Source organism: Hoplias malabaricus, chromosome 1 (assembly GCF_029633855.1).
Source record: "Hoplias malabaricus isolate fHopMal1 chromosome 1, fHopMal1.hap1, whole genome shotgun sequence".
Taxonomy (NCBI): Eukaryota; Metazoa; Chordata; class Actinopteri; order Characiformes; family Erythrinidae; genus Hoplias; species Hoplias malabaricus.
The window spans coordinates 22872916-22894832 of NC_089800.1; the positions used below are offsets into that span (position 1 = coordinate 22872916).

Below are 21917 nucleotides of genomic sequence, written 5' to 3' on the forward strand. Positions count from 1 at the left end.
AAAACTAATATTTGTGCTTTTCCAGGAAGTACCGAAACACAGATTACATTGCTCAGTGTAATTTGTATAGCTTTATTACTTCAGATTTCATCATAAATAAAAATAAGTTTAAAATAACGTTTGATTTTCTATAATAATGAATGCCTAAAGAAAGCCCAATCATGGAAATATAGAAAATCAGATTAATTGAGGATGCTCATCATGCATCACCATTTACATCATGTGTTTTTCTGTTTATTGTAATGACTATAAATGTATACACACCCTTTGGCTCGACTGATAGGGCCATGCTTTAACACAGGTTTGTCCAGTTCTGGTTCCAGCAGGTTTATATGCCCTTTCTATAACCACAAAATCAACAACAATATTATTATTATTAATACTAATACTGATTTCTGTCAAAACAGTTATGAGTTGGTGAACATGTGTGTAATGTTTCTCCAGAATATGCAGCATGCTAAATGACATCTCCAAGTTCTTTGAACAAATTTATAATGTTACTTTTTTACATTTAGTGCTATTTCACCAAATAAATGAAGTCACATGGTTGAAGTCACTTGAAACCTGCCATATATCAGCTCAACACACTTGAAGGAGGGCACTCACTTTAGCACTTTAATATTAACAATGGCTCCCTTAAACTCCAGGTATTAGATGAGAAGGACAGGGATTGATCTTGTGATCACCTGATGATCGGCCCAGTGCTTAAAAGCCACAGTAAATTATGTTTATTCTTCCTGTAAAACATGAAAGTCTACTGTCTTTGCCAGTTGTCTCACACTGACTCAGCTTCTAAAGCTCCCGAGGGCCTGAACATAAAATACATACCACAAAGGTGTATATATGCTTTCGAACAGTGTTTACACTGATATTTACATGCTCATTTGGATATGATTCTGGGTGTATAGTTCTGTATTAGTCAGGGAAAGTAGAGAGAGGATGATGAGCCCAGTGACAGGCCCTGAAGTCAAAGTCATTCCTCGTGTGTAAGTAATAGCTTGCTGCTCTTGTGTTATGTAAACAAAAAAGGTGTCATCGTGATGAAGTGCATAAGAACTGAGATTAATAATGTGGCATTCCAGAGGGCCTCATCTCTGCTTAAGGTATATAGTGTATAATGTGCTCATTCACGGTTCACTGAACCAACTAAAATGGGACAGGATTACATAGTTTGCTCATGTGTTTATTTTGTTTGAAAAGGTAAGTGTTTTTTTTTCTCAGTGGTTGATAGTCACCTGTATTTATGACCTGTGCATGAATGTGCAATAGAGAAGACTTTTTAGCATACTTGGAGAGTAAGAAAAAATCATCAAAACATTGGGACAGTGTGGAAAATGCAAACAATAATTAATTCATTGTCTGTAAGTGCTTATTCAGTTCAGGGCGGCTGTGGGTCCGGAGCATACCTGGAGTCACTGGGCGCAAGGCAGGAACACACCCTGGAGGGGGCGCCAGTCCTTCACAGGGCGACACACATTCACTCACACACTGACACATACGGACACTTTGGAGTCACCAACCCACCTACCAACATGTGTTTTTGGAGCATGGGAGGAAACTGGAGCACCCGGAGGAAACCCACGCAGACACAGGGAGAACACACCACACTCCTCACAGACAGTCACCCGGAGGAAACCCACGCAGACACAGGGAGAACACACCACACTCCTCACAGTCACCCGGAGGAAACCCACGCAGACACAGGGAGAACACACCACACTCCTCACAGACAGTCACCCGGAGGAAACCCACGCAGACACAGGGAGAACACACCACACTCGTCACAGACAGACACCCGGAGGAAACCCACGCACACACAGAGAGAACACACCACACTCCTCACAGACAGTCACCCGGAGGAAAGCCACGCAGACACAGGGAGAAAACACCAAACTCCTCACAGACTGTCACCTGGAGGAAACCCACGCAGACACAGGGAGAACACACCACACTCCTCACAGACAGTCACCCGTAGCAGGACTCGAACCCACAACCTCCAGGACCCTGCAAATATTATTATTATTATTATTTTAATAAAGGTTTTAATGCAGATTTTATTACATCATGTTTAATTTCAGACAGTATAAACACAAGACACAAGTATACATCCACTGCTGTGTCTCAGGCCTGTAACTCATCACAGAGAATGTTGGGATGATAGAACATTTACAACTTTGTTATGTTGCAAGTCCTTCTAACTACACTTAACAGACATTTTGGCCCTGAGGATACCAAGTGATGAAGTGTTTCAGGTATTTTTTCCCTCATTCTTGCTGCAAACATGTTGAAAGGTGTGCAAAGTAAGTAATTGTTGCATATTTTCTTTTAAAATCCTCCACATATTCTCTATTAGGAACTTGGTTAGGACTGCAGGCAGGCCAGTGCAGTACCTGGACACGCATTGTAATTGGTGCAACAAGTGTTTTTGTCTTGTCTTGTAGAAAAATGAACGAATGTCCCTGGAAAAAGTGTCGTGCTAAAAGTAGCAGGTGTGGTACTCTGTACTGTAGTTCCCGACAAAGGTTTACAAAAGTAATCCCTTGGCAATGGTTATATTCTGAGAAATAGGAGATGACGGTGTTCAGTTTAGGCTTGTGCCCTTGCCATTTACATGCTGAAACTCCTCCTAATTCCTCGAATCATTTATGACATTATGCACTGTAGAGGGAGAAATATGCAAATCTCGTCTAAGCTTTGAGGAACATTGTTGACACGTCAGAGATCCTCTGACCTTTTTTGCCCAAAGAAAACATGATCGAGGTGAATGTTTAGTGCCAAAATTGGCGGTGTTTTCTTTCACCCGCAGTTATTTTGCGTGAGCTGCAGTATTCATGCCATGGACGAGATTAGAGCTCCACAGACCCCAACTGGACTGGACTGAGCCGAAGGGACAGACGGCAAATCCTTTCAGCGAGGGAGATGAAGTGGAATAGAAGGGAAGGCAGAGAGATGAGATTGGTACTCATAAATGAAAATGTAATATATCATAAATATAATACAATGTTCTGTCATTAAATTCCACAGAACCTAATACAAAATACAATAATATGTTTCTGAAATATCACATTTGTTATGGGCTGCCTATGACAGGGCAGAGTAGTGGTTGAATTGTTGATGGTATCCTCTGGATGACCTCTGTGACCCTCACTTATCCAGGCTTTGCCAGTGGACTTCTTGTTGGTCAGCTGTCATCTGTAAAGTCAAAGAGTAAGAGAGAGATAGAGAGCACACCCATATATGTAACTCGACATTATCCTTTGTCTTTTTTCATTCATAGAGCTGTAATAAAGGTGGACACCTCAAAATCCCGCATTTGGTAAGTGCCCCTTATTTCTTTTAATGCTTCATAAATGTCTACAGCTGATTGATATTAATCTGATGGACAACTGGCACAGGTAGACTTTAGATTGTACAGGATGCAGGCAAATAACAAAATGATTAGTGTTGAGAACTGTGATTAGTGAAGTCGCACTGAATGGTGGTATTTGTATTGAGAACTGCGTTTTTACTTGCGATTTTCTGTTGAAAGCTTGACAGCTTCAAATTAAGAAATTAGTTTGTGGCACATCTTTGGCATGAGAGTTCTCGCGGGTGTGACCTTACTCCAGAGCCTCGCCGCACATCCCACACAGAGCAGCTGTTAGTGAGTTATTTTGGAAGATTCAAAGTTTTATTGCCTTTACCTTGAGCTGAAAGTGAATCACCAAGTTCATAAATCCAATTGCCTCAAGGATGTTTCCCTCTGAATGGTTCATGAAACTGTAAATCTTTTTTTTTTAGGAAGGAATTTTCCTGCTTTGAGCTGATTTTCACATTCCATCTCTTCCTGTGAACCACTGCTTTTTTTTTTTTAACTCTTAGCCTTTCTCAGATGACCCAAAGACCAGAGTCAGCAGAAACACTTGTCCATTTATTTTTGTGAAAGCACTGTTGCATGCATCCAGACATTACGAGAGAGAACTCCCTGTTCATTTGCAGCCATTAAACAGCCCTGTTGTAAATTTGTCAGGAATGTTCCATGAGCTGTAGTGTGTCACTGAGTGTCCTGTCTGATCAACATATGCATTTACCTGAGCCTTTAGCGTAGAGCACTCAATGATTGCCAACTGTGTTCTCAGGCTTTGTCATGCCATGTCCAGATGCCAAAATCTTCACCACAATCTGTGCCCCTTCAAAAGGTGCTAGGTATGTTGTTTCAAGCCTTTTGCTTAGAAAAACAATGACACAAGACTTGCTCTTCAAGCACAAACAAAGGTATTCACTTTGAACTTGATGGGGTTGGCTCATTGGAAGCACAGAGGGACCTTTATTGGACTCACAAAGCCTTTGCCAGAATGCTTGATCTGTGTACATTTCAGCCATCCTCATCCTCTGGTGGTCAGATTACAGTACCACTCTCATTCACAGTCAATGGGCTTTGCATCTGTGCTAAAAACCTTCAGATATTTATATTTCTGTAGTGCCCTGATTATAGTAGCATCCCTCTACTCTACAGCCCCAACATTTCAAAGCAAACCGATCTTAGATAGTACTAAGAATTACCGCGAAGGCACCATGTTATATTTATTAATACACACCAGGAGCACAACTTAATGTCTGCACAGGTAAAGTACAACAACCCGATGACCCTCCAAATTATTTGGAGCATTTTAGCCTCTAATCCTGTCATCTCCCTTGCTACAGCCTTCAAATAGCCATTTCTAAATTTTGGTTTTATGTCCTGTTTATTTAGATCCTATGTATTTTATTTATCATCTTTGTCTTTGTCCAAAACTCCAGACTAATGTTTTGACATGCAATGGAGCATGGTAAGATGTAATATGGGATATAGCCATTGTCTCTCCTCTGCTCGTGATGTGGTATTGTTTTAGTCATTGTCATTTGTCTGTTTCAGAACAATTCCTTTTGTTATCTTGAGTATTTTTTAAAATCTGCTTCTGTTTATTTGTCTTCAGTATCAATACAATTGTGTATCCTCAGGATTTTTATTCAGGGAACGTAAATACACCACGTTCCATTACAATTATTATCATTATTATTTTACACTGCCATTTTTACACCTCTCGTCTTGGAAAAGCAAGTATAGTGACCTTTAAGGTACACAGTTAAACCTCTGATATTACAGAGGTTTTCTGACAGTGAGTATCAGGGCAAACTGGTGGAATATTTTATGAACGGTCAATAAACATGTTCTGTGGTAATCGTTTGAGGAGTGACTTAAATGGGACACGTTTTTATTAGCTTTAAAAGTCCCTGCTCACTTCCACACTTCGGTCCTGCAATCATCCATAGGCAGACGTTTGTGTGTTATTGTATCAATGACTCTTAAGTTGGGAATCGTGACTTCAAACGGCATGCTTTGACATAGTACCTCTGCTGGCACTGAGAACAACACACTAGCAATGTGTCCTTCAGGCTTGTCTCCACTTGGGTGAAGCCCTTGTATTAAAACACAGCTCAGAGAAAGAGTGGGAGATGCAGGAGGAGGGTGTGAGGAGGAGAAGGGCAGCAGAGGGAGGGTGTGTTGAGAGTTTTCGCAGAGGTCATCCCCTCAGGTGCTGACTTTGGGCAGTGAGCCCGATCTCTATAGCAATGGGATGTGATTAGGGCTGTATCTGGTATCTCATTTATAAAAAAACAACCTATCTCTGAGAGATTGACTACCAGGGATTTTAGCAAATGTGTGTGTGTGTTTGTATGTGTGTGTGTGCTGGAGAACCTGTTGCAGCAGGTCCCTCTCCCATGGCTCTGTGGCTCCTATAGGTTGGCTCTGGGCCAGAGGGAGAGATATCTGTTAACACTCTTTCAGTTGAAACTTCATCAGCACAGTGATAGAAAAAGAGCGAGAGACGTAGAGAGAAAGAGAGAGCGAGGAGTATTTATGAAGTGGGCGTTCATGTTTGTGGGTGTGTATGCACATGATATGCTTATTATGGGATGACTTGTGTGAAAGTCTGAATGGAAGAAGCTTTCAGGAGGGCACTCGTTGGAAATAAGGTAAGTCACACCAGTCATGCTCAATGATTCTGGGTCTTGGCACCATTAAACGTTTATTTCAGACATTAATTAGAGTTGCAAATACTGCACAATAATCTATAGCACGGGCTTGGTGGAGCTGGTTTCTGTATGTGGATGTGTTCTGTGGTATGACACCCTGGTTAATGCTTTACAAAATGACCCTTATGCAGCAGCAGCACTCCATGTGAGGAAATATTTTGTGGTTTATGACACAGGCAAAGTTCATTTTATTATTCTTAGGATATCTTTTACTATATTGCAGTAATTGTTATTAAAAGTAATAAATAAATCATTGTCACTGTGGAAGCAATATGGCGTAGACCAGCAGAAATTATAAAAAAATAATTAAGGGTGCTCAAATTTACACTGAAATTGACGAATGAATTTCCCTTTATTCGTGAAACTTTGGAAATATATCGTTGTATCCCAACAGCCTTGATTTGTAGGTGAAGTATCCCACATAAAAGGCCCTTGTGGCTTATTAGGTGAAGGCAGTGGAAGCTACAGCAGTGCAGAGTACATCTTTGCTGCAGCATGCTGTAGGGCTGACATCAATCATGGCCTGACTGACTGAGACACACACACTACTTTATTTACAACATTTTTACACCATTTTGCAGTTATATAACTGGTGTCAAGAGTGATTTATTTATTTATCTGAAATCAGGACTGGACTATCTTACCCTGCTACTGTGCTTTATGGAACCTTCATATAGAGTAGAGCTTCTTAATTGCATATCAGGTTTTACATATGTGATTCCTTCAAGGCCCATGTGATAGACATGTGTACAAGTGCATGCACGTACAGGAAGAAGACAGTTGCATTCCAGCACCGAGTCAAATCATTGATTCAGTTTAATTTGCATAGAACTCGTATGACACTGCCTCTGCAGAGATGTCCACAAAGTTGGAAACCTGTCACCAATGAGCCAGGAGCTTTAACTGAGGGAGGCAAAACATTCATTATCTTTTAATAATATTTGTTTTATGGACCATTTCTAAATGTCCATTCATTAATTTAACACAATATAAACAGCAACAGGTCTTTTCAATTATGTAAAAAAAAACCCAAATAAACAAACAAAAACATACAAGGTTTTGTTTCAACAGTTAAAATCTGTTACAATAAATATATCAAATGCCACTTGAAAAATATATATAAGGTCCTCATGGTAATGACTTATTGTCTCAGTGTATTATCCCATAACGACTTGGTGTCTAATTAAAATGACTTGGTAACTCAACGACTTAGTGTCTCATGATAATGACTTACAACTTCATAATAATGAGAGGGGACAGGATTTTTTCAAGTGGCAGAAATATGCACAGATAACAGTTAATCAATACAAGGTGGAACTATTATTTTTTTCAGTTTAATAAAAATCTGGAGGAGTGTAAGTCGTACCAAGCATTTATCCTCTAGTCAGGCTGAGCGTCTGGTGAGCAGTGCTAGGTTGAACTTACTTGCTTGAAATAATGAGATTCTAGTGACTCATGAGGCTATATCCTTGATTATCACAGTTATGACGTAGAGCACTGGATGTATGTGATCATAGGACTCTTAAATACTCTTCAATGGTGGTGTTCTTGAAGGATACTTTAATAATGCCAGGGGTTATATAGGGAACTATGATCACTCAGGAACTGTTTTAATGCATAAAACCTACCTGCTCAACCTCTTCTCCTCTCTGACAGGAGACCTGTTATGGTTCAGATGAAATGTTACTATTGTAGGAGACTTTCAGACAGTTCCATGTTGCATCAAAAACCGACAAATAAATATTACTGGGTCAAATAAACATTTTTATTCAATGTGTAGAAGTGGCATCTTTTAAAAATGTGATTTTGAACAAATTATTTATAGCAGTTCCTTCCAAAACAAACAGACAGACAGATTCACAGTCTTCTCAGAACTGGCTTATATTTCTTCTGTGCTGAATTGTGAGCTATTTTAGGGTCAAGTGTTTACACAGCAGATGTGTTATGGCTCCTGGCACTATTTTATGGATGCAATGATGTTCAGATTTATTTCTTCTTTTTTTCAATGAGAACTGAGTGATTTTGGAGGTAGCTACTGCTCTGAGGGTGTTATACACCTGTGCATTTATGTTCAGCTTCCCTTAGTCTTTAATGCAGAGGGACATGTGTTGGTGCTTGCAGGAGAAAATAACACACACACATTTGGACACTTCCTCGTATCCTATTGCCCTGTAGTGGACCATTGTATAAAGAAAAGTCCTTTTGTATTGGGCGTAGCTATAAAAAGAAAACATGAGAATGTTTGGATATCTCATGATTCATCACGACAGAGAGAAGTGAACCTGCTGCAACACATCAACAAACAGAAAGCAGGATGGTTGTATGCCCGATTACACCGTTAATCTTTTGCCTTTTATCTGTCAGATATGTTGATGGTTTTGGCTCCTTGTTTTCCCCTGTTTTCCCAGATTCTTGTGCTTTCTGATGAAGATTTTAAAATGCATAGATGAACATCTTGTTTAAAGGTACAGGCCCTTGTGGCGTATTAAGTTACATCCAAATCCCAAAATGGGGCACATCTGTGCCATGCACAAGGGCAGTGGAAGCTACAGCAGTGCAGAGTACATCTTTGCTGCTGTAGGGCTGACATCAATCATGGCCTGATTGACAGAGACACACATAATTTTATTCATATTTTGCAATTATAGTTGTAAAATAAAACCTTATGCTTTTATGTTATAGTGCCCTACATTTCTGCAGTATCTTAAATGTAGTATTAATGTATGGCTCTACAAATTCTCATAGGGCCAAGACATCAAAATCACTTTTCAGAAACTCTGTCAGTTAACTCTGTATTTAACCTAAAAAGCCACAATGGCCTCTACACTTGTTTTTTCTACATCATTTGAAAATATCTGCTTCTTTTTACACTGTGTGACTTTTTCAATTCTTAGTTATACTTTTAGTCCTTAATGACTTGAAGTACAATCTCTTTACATTAGCGTACATAACAATTTAAGAAACTTCTCCTGAACAGTTACAATTGTTTAAATTCCTGTCTTTTGTTCAGTGACAATACGCAATCATGCACAGTCCCTCCTCAATATATTACCCTCATTTCTGTGTTCAAAATGCATTCAAAATGAATTGAAAATTGATAAAGTGACTGATTCATTTAGTCTGATTCAAATTCTGATTCTGTAGAATTCATCAGAGCACACCTTTCATCACATTTCTCTGAAAACGATTATTCACACATCATTGTTGCACATCAGAAACAGGGTGGTTTCTCTGGAAGGCAGTGACAGACAGAACACAAAAGACATCAGATCTGTTGGCAAGAGCTGAGTGGCTCTTGTGGTAAGTGTTTGAGGCTGTTGAGATTTATTCACACTGACTGCACCTGAGAGGAAACCTTTAAAGAGCTGCACTTACAGCCAAAGTGCCAAGAGGGCAAAAAAATATATAAATAAAATTCCCTCCCCCCAATGACATGATGAATGAAAGGCTAAATGGAGACACACAGTCCATTTGAAATGTCAATCAAAAGTGGGTAGAGAGGCAGAGTACACACTGTGACTGCAATGACATGCAAGAAACCAGAAATAGATTAATGAGATAAACATGAGCATAAATATTACAAAGGAAATATTGTGTAAAATATTTAACTAAAGAGTGCAGAGAATTATTTAAACATGCTGAAAAAGAGCGAATGCACTATGTATACGTCTACGTAGAGATATTACAGATATTTGGTATAAAAATATATAGATTTTCTTATCAGTGGAATGGAAATATTCACACAAGATGCTCACTACTGATTCCCTCTGTGGACTAACACACTATACTCTACCTGTAAGCGTCCTGCCACTGCATTTGCCTAAATTTGTACTTATTTGCAATTACATATATTTTCTAAACTATGCATCTCATGAAAAAGAAAAGGATATTGACTGTGCTTTTATCGTTACTCACAGCAGTAAAAGATTTGTACTAATCCGTTGCAATGAACACACACACACACACACACACACACTAGGGGCAGTGAATACACACTGAGTGTTTGGGTAACCACGTTGGTATCTGGGGAGAAGTTTGGGGTTTGGTGACTTGCTCCACAGCACTTTTAAAATAACTTTCCTTCTGGTCCAGGTCGTCAAACTAATGACCTTTTTGTCCCGAGCCCACTCCTCTAACATTCACACTACAGCTGCCCTCAGTGCCAAATGGCAATTTAAATAAGTATGTAATATTAATTCCTGTTGCTCTCTGTGTATAGCCTAGGGTTGAATTCCTCACCTGGGTAAATACACATGGCAAAAAATGAAATCTAAGCAAGTAAAATTGACTTAAATCTAGTCTAAATATCTAGTGTTACTCATTTGGAAATTGTCGTAAGAATATAATACGATTATTCAAATTCAATTTCCAACCTTTTTTTTTTTTTTACCTTTTTTAAATCATTTAATCTACAGAAAGTGTCTTATTCCACTGGCAGATATTTTTGCTTCTTTTAAGCATCATTTTATGTTATTTCTTGAATTAAGAAGAAATATCTGCCGATGGAATAAGACACTTTCTGTAGATTAAATGATTTAAAACAGGTCAAAATAAGTTAGAAATAAGTTGAATAATCGTATGAAATTCTTACAACAATTTCTAAATGAGTATCACTAGATATTTAGACTTAAGTCAATTTTACTTGCTTAGATTTCATTTTTTGCAGTGCACCTTGTAAGTACAAGTCCTTGGACAATAATCCAAACTCTGCATTCATCTGCTTCTGTAATATAATTAAAATCTAAATCACTCCGAATGAAAACATATCAATGAAATAATGTCAGTGACAGAAGCCTGAGATTAATTCAAGTCTAGGACCTGATGAAAGTAATCCCTATTGGTCAATTGCCATTTCATTCAAACAGGACGAGGGCAATCACCCTTTTCTCTGCTCAGCCTTTTTCTCTTTGCACTCAGGCCTGTTTTATAAGCAGGTCACACAGCATAAAGAGATCTCAACTTCCTCTCCGATGCTCAGTTACACTGCCTCTGTGTTTCGCATGAAGTCCAACTCATCCATCTCCATTACACTTTACTTTCACGCTGCAAATGTATTGGCTCTTGTGTGACAAATGCTTCATGGTTTGTTGGGGATTTTAATGAGTTTTTGTCTCGGTCGGTCCAGTCTGTTTACTGTAAGTGAGAAAAGGCCTCTTTTCCAGTAACTGTCTTGTGTCCGTGTGTGCTGTGATCAGGTATCAAGAGGTAAGAAGTGTTTGCAGAGAGAGGTTTTCACTGCCATAGAAAGTGCTTACGTGTACACTTGAGAAAGAGCTTCAATCACTGTCAAAAAGTTCCACCGTGATGAGCCTGTGAAAGTGCCCCGGAGTGGTCACATGGGCGGAACAGCTGACAGAGCAGCCTAGACAGGTCCACATCTGGAACAGAACACTTACAGCAAAAAATAAGGGGATTTGTTGATTTTCCTTTGGTTGTACATGTGTCCTTTACGGAAGTGAATTGAATTTTTGAGCATTGGAATAGATTTTGAAAGATTGAACCGCTATGGGGTCTGAGTAATAATGAACAGAGCAGGGAATATTCCTAATAATAGTTTATTTCATCTTATCAAATAGATATATATTCAGTCTACATTTCCCCTATAACTTAACATCAGTTTCAAATATTTAATATATTCTTTCATTCAGTCATTCATTCATACATTTTCTATTTCCACAGGTCCATATAGGGTCCGGAGCCTAGCAGTGATTATTGGGCACAACATAATGAGTGTAGAATGCCAGTAGTGTGCAGTTAACGTCAAATAACGTAAAATAATAACTGCATTGGAAATATGGGGTACCTCTAGCACCAATGTAGTTGAAAGTAAAAGTTTGGAGCTTGGATTACCAGGCACAATATTAGAACGAATAAATATTCATGATTAAGATTTTTTTTTTAATTTGTTTGAGTGAAGGTAAAAGCATCATGATCATGATTGAGTATCAAATACTCAGTACGTTCCTCACCAGAATTTTTACCTCAGCACACTGAACTGAGTAAACATAGTTACCACCCACCACTGGTCTTACCACAACATCCACCCTGAGAACAGGTCATGAGGATTCTGAACCACGCCCCATTGCACGTTTCTGCCTTGGAGGCTTTTAAAGGCCTTTGTGAATCTGCCCTAAGTGTTGTGCCGTTAATATGTAGCATAAAATGTAGCAGTAAAATACCTGATCTGGTTTTGAGATATTTTAGCAAGGTTACATACAACTTGTTTGTATGAATCAGTGATACATGACTAATGTGGCTTATAACTTAAGTGACACCTGAACATGTACCAGCAGTGATGCTTTTCTCTTACATTACTCCTCATGAATTCAATGACTAAAGTGACCCCATCTAGGATCCTGAAGCTATGAACAAATGCAGTTACAATGATCTTTTTCTCCAAATAAGTCAATGGTTATGAAATAATAATAGTAAAACATTTTTTTGAGTTTGAGTGGCACGGTGGAGCAGCAGGTAGTGTCTCTGTCACAGCTCCAGGGTCCTGGAGGTTGTGGGTTCGAGTCTCGCTCCGTGTGACTGTCTGTGAGGAGTGTGGTGTGTTCTCCCTGTGTCTGCGTGGGTTTCCTCCGGGCGACTGTCTGTAAGGAGTGTGGTGTGTTCTCCCTGTGTCTGTGTGGGTTTCCTCCGGGTGACTGTCTGTGAGGAGTGTGGTGTGTTCTCTCTGTGTCTGCATGGGTTTCCTCCGGGTGACTGTCTGTGAGGCGTGGTGTGTTCTCCCTGTGTCTGCGTGGGTTTCCTCCGGGAGACTGTCTGTGAGGAGTGTGGTGTGTTCTCCCTGTGTCTGCGTGGGTTTCCTCCAGGTGACTGTCTGAGAGGTGTGTGGTGTGTTCTCCCTGTGTCTGTGTGGGTTTCCTCCGGGTGACTGTCTGTGAGGACTGTGGTGTGTTCTCCCTGTGTCTGTGTGGGTTTCCTCCGGGTGATTGTCTGTGAGGTGTGTGGTGTGTTCTCCCTGTGTCTGTGTGGGTTTCCTCCGGGTGACTGTCTGTGAGGACTGTGGTGTGTTCTCCCTGTGTCTGCGTGGGTTTCCTCCGGGTGACTGTCTGTGAGGAGTGTGGTGTGTTCTCCCTGTGTCTGCGTGGGTTTCCTCTGGGTGACTGTCTGTGAGGAGTGTGGTGTGTTCTCCCTGTGTCTGCGTGGGTTTCCTCTGGGGGACTGTCTGTGAGGAGTGTGGTGTGTTCTCCCTGTGTCTGCGTGGGTTTCCTCCGGGCGACTGTCTGTGAAGAGTGTGGTGTGTTCTCTCTGTGTCTGCGTGGGTTTCCTCCGGGCGACTGTCTGTGAAGAGTGTGGTGTGTTCTCTCTGTGTCTGCGTGGGTTTCCTCCGGGTGACTGTCTGTGAGGCGTGTGGTGTGTTCTCCCTGTGTCTGCGTGGGTTTCCTCCGGGCGACTGTCTGTGAGGAGTGTGGTGTGTTCTCCCTGTGTCTGTGTGGGTTTCCTCCGGGTGTCTGTCTGTGAGGACTGTGGTGTGTTCTCCCTGTGTCTGCGTGGGTTTCCTCCCGGTGATTGTCTGTGAGGAGTGTGGTGTGTTCTCCCTGTGTCTGTGTGGGTTTCCGCCGGGTGACTGTCTGTGAGGAGTGTGGTGTGTTCTCCCTGTGTCTACGTGGGTTTCCTCCGGGTGACTGTCTGTGAGGAGTGTGGTGTGTTCTCCCTGTGTCTGTGTGGGTTTCCGCCGGGTGACTGTCTGTGAGGAGTGTGGTGTGTTCTCCCTGTGTCTGTGTGGGTTTCCTCCAGGTGCTCCGGTTTCCTCCCACGCTCCAAAAACACACGTTGGTGGGTGGATTGGAGACTCAAATGTGTCCGTAGGTTTGAGTGTGAACAATGAATGAATGAATGTTAAATGATATCTTTATTCTTACTTCTCTAGAGTATACTGATACTCACTGTATCTGTGTATTGCAAGACTTGGTTATTTGTCTGAATCACATCCTGAACTCTGACTGGTATCAGTGGTATGTATTTCTGCAGAACTGGGGAATCCATATGAGTCCAGCTTATGAATGTGCCTCATGGAAAAAAAACAAAAAAACAAGGTTGATTAAATGATGAAATAAAATGAGCTCGGGGCTCAGATTTCAGGATTTTTCCAGAGGCTGTCTGTTGTAGTCCAGACATAAATCATGTCTTGTCTGTTTGGATATGTCCACAACATGTCCAGTAATTAGGCCTAAGACAAACCTCTCGTCAAACAGACACTCTGCCCTCGCTCATTGTGTAAATCAAAAAAATCTGTCCAGTTTAACGTTCTCTTGTTTGGTCACTCCACAGGAGCAGTGCTGGGAACTGATGTCTACTGAGACTTTTCCACTTGCGGTCAGCAGCAGCCCACCAAAGAGTTTTGAGAGTGCCCTGCTGGTGACCAACTGCTCACAAATGCCACTCTTCCAGGTGTGTCTTTTTTTTTTTATTCTTACCCCAAGCATCAAGATATTATCTGGATCTCAAATGCTCAGTTTATGTATATTTCATTGCACTGAGTTTTTGTACTTGCCGCCTGTTGGATAAGTTACTGCTACCAGGCAGCTGCAGACATGAGCATGTACATACTTTATTCTGCAGCTTGAAGAGGATGTGCAAAACCACCATTCAAGGACATAGAGCCCCGGAGCCAACGTGCCTGTGTGTTATCTTGTCATTGATCAACATTTCTTTCATTTATATTAATTAATGACAGCCCTGAGGGGGTGATATATCACAGCAGGTGCTTTAATGTAATCCTTATCAGATCAAGGGCACTTATATAGCTTTGCATTTTTTGAAATGGAAAAAAAATTCCACCTCCGGTTTAGATGAAATTATGCTGTCTATTACAGTAAAATAAAGGGTGGCAGATGATCTTCATTTTTCTGTGAATTGAAGTAAATCACGTTGTCTGGGGGAAAGACTGAAGGGGAAAAAATGCATGGACGCAGAAGCTGGTTTTAATAAGCTCTAAATGCGAGTGAGTCAGTTTTGTTTGTAAAAGTCTGGTGTCCACGCTGAACATTGCTGTTGCTTTTGGGAATAAAATAGTCCTACATTCCTTGTACATCATGTAACTAAACATTTGTGGATATCTCATCAGAATTTCTTCAGATATCAATTATTAATCAGGTTCTGATGTTTGATGATACGCTTTTGAACACATGAATTGTGCTCTGTCACTCTATTGCTCAATGCAGGGGACCTTTTATAATCTCTGTCGGGACTGGACTTGACTAAAGGCTCATATTCTGCTCATACCCGTTATACACACTGTGTGAACAGAGTTTATAAAACCATAGCATATAGTGTATCAGTGTTTTAATTTGACTCTGTTTCTAGTTTCATAAGCCCAGCATTGCAGAAGGCTCTGTGAGCAACTCTCAGAGACACAATGTCTACATGCTGAAGAGGGGTCCTGAAGAGCGTTTCCGCAGACATAGTGTAGATGGGAGCACTTTAAGTCAGGACACTGACCTGGCCAAGGAAAAGCGCTTCCATCCGTATTGCAGACAGTACAGTGACGGAGCGACCGCTGAAGCTGGAGTGTCGTACTGCTGCCTGAGGGACTGCCACCTGCCTGAGTCACTCACTCCAACCCTCAGTGGCACTGCTGAGGAAGAGGAGCAGAATAACTGGACTCCCATCAGCAACACTGTACAGCCCTCCATGTTTCTGGTATGGGATGATATTTTCATTTTGTGTGCTTCAATAGAAAAACACTGCTATGACTTTGGATACTCATCCGATGCTTCCCCTCACTGGCTAGAAACATGTACTTAGTATTTCTAATTACTTTCTACTATGTTAAAATGTCCTAACATGTGCTTCTGTCGACTGGCTTCGTAATTAGAGACACCCACCTTGTTCTTGTAAGGCTAACCTATCTTATAGATCTAATTTACTACTCAATAGCCTTCAGTAGCCCATCAGCTGTCATACACTTTGTCAGCCATTTCTATCCCATTCATAAGTGGGCAGTTGTTAGGATATGGAGGTATGACTGGTGCTGGAGTATTTACGAGTCAAAAGCAAGAAAATATAGGACGAGCCACACAGATTTGTAAGGATACTTTGTTTTGGATTTACAGTTTGGGGATGGTGGTTCTCCACTTTACTGGAGTTATGAAATAACTACCAGACTCCTCCCCTTCACCATTACACACCCTATAAACCACTCCTCTCCCCTCACCTTCTCGTGACGAAATTTGCAACCCTCCACCACCCCAACTCCTCCTTTTCCGTCAATGACTTTGCCTCGCAAGGCAGGGTCCGGCTTCAATCTTCACCAGCCCTTCAAAGAAACTGCCCAGATCTCCCGCCCAAGCACCTCTGAGTTCTTCTTCTTTGCCCTGCTCACGTCAAACATGGTCCACACTTCGCTAACTGCAAGTTTAAATGAAAATGAATGTGGCATAGCTGTGCTAATGTTAATATGCTCTGTTTTTGGGTCAGGGGACAGACGAAAGTCCTGTTGAGATACAAACCAGGACTGAGGAACCACCCAGTTATTTGTCATCTACTCACAGCACATACAGCACCCTTCAACAACCGGTAAATGTGGGGCAAGTTTGTGTGAGTGTGTGTGTGTTTATTCATGCAGAATGGGAGAATATAACTACATAAAGCACCTCTGTTTTCTACAAGTACACATCCTTTCTTTTTTCTGGCCTGTTCTCACTTTCTTAATTCACAGTTTGAATAGCGCATTCTATTTACTGCGTAAAGTCAATATCAGTCTCCTAGCTGAACTCTTAACATGTGTCAACAAGGAAGAAATGCCTCAAATGATAACACAGAGGGATATTTTGGAGCTGTTTCATAGTTGCAATCAAAACATTGGCAGGATATTCCCGTACATCTTCACGGTGTCAAACTACAAAGACCACTACATGACAGCTCAACAAGTGTACAGTGTATTAGGGGAAAATATGTGGTTTCATAGAGGAGCTTTATGAACAGCGAGGGATTGGGGTAATGATGTATGTGTATGGTTTCGAGTATGGTACTAATATGTTTTAACCAATGTTCATTCCAGTTGGGGGAATAAAATCAAGCTGATATTTAAAATAAGTTTCTCCAGTTTTCAGGTGAATACTCATCCGGAGCAATCGTGGCCAGCTCACAGTTCTCTTACCAGAACATCTCTTCTCAAACCAATCAAGAGGGTCCAGTCCAGCCCCTCTACCCCAAACCCATCTACTCCTATAGGTAAGCTGCTGTGCCTGTGGCCTCTTTCACCCACTGCTAAAGTAACACCTGCCCTGAATGAATCATTCCCCCAGGCATGCAGGTGTGAGATGAACTGTCTGTGTCCTCAGTTTATGAAACCAGAGCTTAATTTTTTTTTCTTGGTAATGCAGTTATTTCCATTACCCATCCAAGTGTACGAGAGTTTTTGCCTGCAGTGATTCCAAGCTGAGGAAAAAAAAACATTTGTTAATACATTAGTAAATGAATTGAATCATTTGTATTGATAATGTTTGTGGCCTAGTGAGACAACAGGCCTGAAAAATGCTGTCAAATCTGTCGTAGTTACAGAGTATTTGTTGTACATCCAATAAACCGCAAAGTGATATAAATTGTTAAAATATCCCAAATGATTATCGTAATTCTGTTATTTATACATCATTCATTCATTGGCTGTAACCCTTATCCAGTTCAGGGTCGCGGTGGGTCCGGAGCCTACCCAGAATCACTGGGCGCAAGGCGGGAACACACCCTGGAGGGGGCGCCAGTCCTAAAATATTTATGGTGCATGTCTGGTTTATAGAGCAGATCAGGGGCTGCTGCACACAGAACACATTCAGTCGGTTATGAGTGTGAATTACATTCCTTATGTTTGCTTTTGTGGCTCATAAAAATGTCCGCACTGCATGTTCTGTTGAAGACAGAAGGCACTTAATATAAATCAATCATTAATTGGCGGCGTAAATGTTTTTCTGTTCCTTGTGTTTCTGCAGTATTCTCATTTTCATGGCTCTGAGGAACAGCAGGACTGGCAGTCTGCCAGTGAGTGAAATCTACAGCTTCATGACAGAACATTTTCCTTACTTCAAGGTACTTTAACACACCCCGTATATTTTTATATATCATTATACTCCCTTTCCACTTTGTACTTTTTCATACCACATAAGAACGGAACTGTGGCATTCTTCACCGCAATGGCTTTAACACGTTTAGATTCATGAAGGAAGAGGTTTAAAGAGCGGTGTCAGTTCCGCTAAAACAAGAAACTCTAATTCTGCATCCCTCCTGTCCTGGATAAGAAAAGAATGTATATAGTGTAAATATACATTTTTCAGTGAAATTGCAAAGGTTTGCATTAATCCTAATCGGATAAAAAGCATATTTCTTCAGAAAGAATTACACAGAAAGTGCCAGTGGATTGTTCTTGTATCCACTGTTTGATCACAGGACTATTATTCTGGCAAAGCTCAGTCGTGATCAATGACATGGTATCACTAGCACAAATACAGCCTTGTGCTGGATTTCCTGCAGGCTATGCCAGTTATAGCTTGATCTGGGTGTCTTTATCTGCAGAATTGGTCCTGCTCCCAGGTAGGCTTAACCAGCAGAGGGATTTACAACGTGGCGGTGTTTTGGTTTGCTTTCAACAACAGAGAAGTTAGTTGGATCCGCCGTGGAGTGGCTCCACAGATTTGACCAAATCTGAAGGGAAATATGTCACACAAGATGAGTGGAGTTCAGAATAACGGTCCTGCTGTTGTATTCACAGTCTACACTTATGTCAAACTGCTTCCATACAATTATATGTTTGATAAATGAAGACTGTATATACAGTAGGCGTATTGTTTCTGAAGCTCTGTGCTTCGGTGCTTTTAAGCTGATCAGCTGAATGGGATAATGATGGTGCCATTCACTCTGTTACTGATAACCTGCCAGGCATCCATCACAAAATGAGCCCCAGGCTTTAGAACCCATCTACACTGAAATAAAGGTTAAATTCCTTCTACATGATGCCAGCGCAAGACAATGACACTCTCAAGATCGAGTTCTGTTTTGACACTAAAACTCTGAACAGGGTTTGCCCTGAAACTACTGCAAGTTCAGTTACTGAAGAGTAGTGTAAATGTTCAGAGAAAATCTAAATGTTCCTTGTGAGCCTTATACCCTTCACCATCTTGTTAACCCTTTTTTTGACAGCTTCAGTTTCCTACCTGCTACAGATGAATGCTGCAATTTTTCTTTGCTGTTTTGGTCTCTTTTTTTTGGTCTAAAAGTAGACATTTTTTAAATGTTTCCCCACTGATTAATCAGACAGCACCTGATGGCTGGAAGAACTCGGTCCGTCACAACCTCTCCCTCAACAAGTGCTTTGAGAAGGTGGAAAATAAGAACGGGAACTCCTCTCGGAAGGGCTGTCTGTGGGCCCTGAACCCAGCAAAGGTGGAAAAGATGCAGGAGGAGCTGCACAAGTGGAGGAGGAAAGATCCAGTTACAGTGCGCCGGAGCATGGCCAGACCAGGTGAACACAGAACTGAACCAATGGGGAACCAACACTTGGGATGCAGGAACATGAGCAACACCTCATGACACTCTCGCTTCTAACTCTCATACTCACTCAAATACATACTCACTTGTTTAGGAACTGCTCCAGAAGGAGTGCTATTTTTCACATACTCATTCATATTTAGGAACTGTACCACAAGGGGGAGCGGGGGTGCTATTCAGTGCTTTGCTTTAAAGACACTGTCTTAGTTTATGGTGACATTTAATTAGTTTACGTTATATTTATTACCTTAGTAAAATCAAGTGTATCATCTTTTATTATTATTATTAATTTTTATTATTTAAAAATGAACATATTTTGTCGTTATGAATGATATAAAGGACCTGGTGTAAATAAACCTCACAAAATATAGGCCTGATTTCAAGAACATGAAAATACAGTGTTTGAATCTCAGAGTCAATAAGGTTTTGACACTCAATGAGAGCTTGTTTACATATAAAGTAAAAACACAAGTATTTGCCCATTACCCAGTTATTATTTATTATAAAATGATATTAAATTTACCATAAAATGACAGTGTAGTTACAAGACATAGGAGAATAAAACCTGGACACACTGATGAGTCCTTTAAGCAAATCATCCATCTGTCTCATTCTCACAGAGGAGCTGGATCACCTTCTGGGAGAGAGACCAGAGAAGCTGAAGTCTCTTTCGGTCCACCTCAACAATCACATATACCCTCAGTTCTCAAGGGTCAGCATGCCTCCTTCCTACAGTCCTGGAACCCGCTTAAGGAGACCCCAGTACAATCACTACAGCTTACCTTCACAAACTGTCCCTCAGCAGCACTCTTACCAGTCATCCACCCCTCACAGCTTTACCTTCTACCCCTCAATCACCCAGCAGCCCAGCACACAGCTGCCCCCCAGAACGGGCAGCCTGGACTCTCCTTTACCTGCACACACCCCACCCAGCTACAGCGCTGCCCTGCAGGCCAGCCACAGCACTGCAGGAGGCATGCAGGATCTGCTGATGGATGGAGAACTGAGTAATGACATCGACACACTCAACCCCAGTTTAACAGACCTGCAGCTCCAGGGTGAGGAAAGGCATATTTACTTTTAGATGCATAGCGGTTTATGTAATAAATGTTGGATAAGAGTTTAAAGGCAGAGGAGTTCATTAATCTAGATGACAGTGACAGTGACAGATGGCGAAGTTCTCGTCGCTGTCAAATGAAAACATTCATCTTCAAAAGTAGTCGCTTTACAGGTGGATAACTAACTTCTTAAATTTAGTGGAAGTCATCGTAAAATTAATGTTTTTACTCTGACTCCCTCCAGGACATCTTTGGGAGGAGCTGAGGGATGACAGCTTGGCACCGGACTCTCTTGTGGTCATGGACACTTCAAGCCCTTCTGGCCAGATCAGCTCCCACCAGACTGTGGATTGTGTGGGGAGTTGTGGCTCAGTCAGTGGTGAAGTAAGCACAACTGGATCAGAAACAGGGCTGCAGGCCACTGGACTGTACACACCCAGCTTCAGTAGTGCAGACATGACAGGCCTTCATTCCACCTCAGTAAACGCTCCAATCTCACTGCTATGAAGGGCTCTTTTTATTAGGGCACTCTTCCACACTCTCGACCCCTCACCTGTGCTTCCAGGTAGTTCTACATTCCCAGTGACAGTCTCTGAACTGATAAAACATGGGACTGAATAAGGTGCTTAATTGTAAATCTTGAATACTATTTGAATTAAAAATAATAAAAAAAAACATTGGTTTGCATTAATCAGTGTTTTGTCTTTGCAAGATTTGAATGATCTGTCACTTTGCCGCTGAAGATGCTGTACGTCTTGCATTAGCTGTAGATGTACACAATGTTTACAAAATTACTAACGTTTAAGTCTCTAAGAACAGAACTACCATATTCCTCCACAGGGGAGCAGTAAAGGGCTCCTCGAATAAGGGAAACACTGCCAAATCACCCCGAGAGGCGAAACATGTACCAACACAAGCCATGTCAACAACAGCCGAGTGATCTGTGGGTTCCCATGATACAGTGTGCTTGTACATGCCCTTGGGATATCACTGGAGGAAATAATTCAGTGTCTTAAAAAAATTAATCAAATATAACGTATATATAGCACATGATGGGTGCATATTGAAAACGTTTTTTTTTTTAATATATTGTAAATTACAGGTTGTTGGTGCTTGCACTTTTCCTCTATTTCCCAAAGAGGCCTGGTGCACACAGTGAAAGAATAAAACAACAAAAACATATTTATTTCACGAACAATGAGGAATTCTACAATATTGATAAACACATAGTAAGTACTACGCTGTATAATTCCACGTACATCTCTCTAACATGGTTTGACTACTAAAAATATACTTTAGACAAAGGTTTTCATA

The 21917-nt window shown here is 41.0% G+C and overlaps 1 protein-coding gene across 1 annotated transcript; it reads left to right on the forward strand.

Moving 5' to 3' along the window:
- Window positions 1-2873: 2873 nt before the first annotated feature.
- foxn1 (forkhead box N1) lies at window positions 2874-21543 on the forward strand. The gene is made up of 10 exons (XM_066643213.1): window positions 2874-2976; window positions 3278-3316; window positions 14338-14457; window positions 15373-15708; window positions 16486-16584; window positions 17114-17241; window positions 17994-18090; window positions 19312-19519; window positions 20166-20603; window positions 20848-21543. The coding sequence occupies exons 1-10, from the start codon at window positions 2920-2922 to the stop codon at window positions 21108-21110; spliced, it is 1785 nt and encodes a 594-aa protein (XP_066499310.1). The 5' UTR covers window positions 2874-2919; the 3' UTR covers window positions 21111-21543.
- Window positions 21544-21917: the final 374 nt, after the last annotated feature.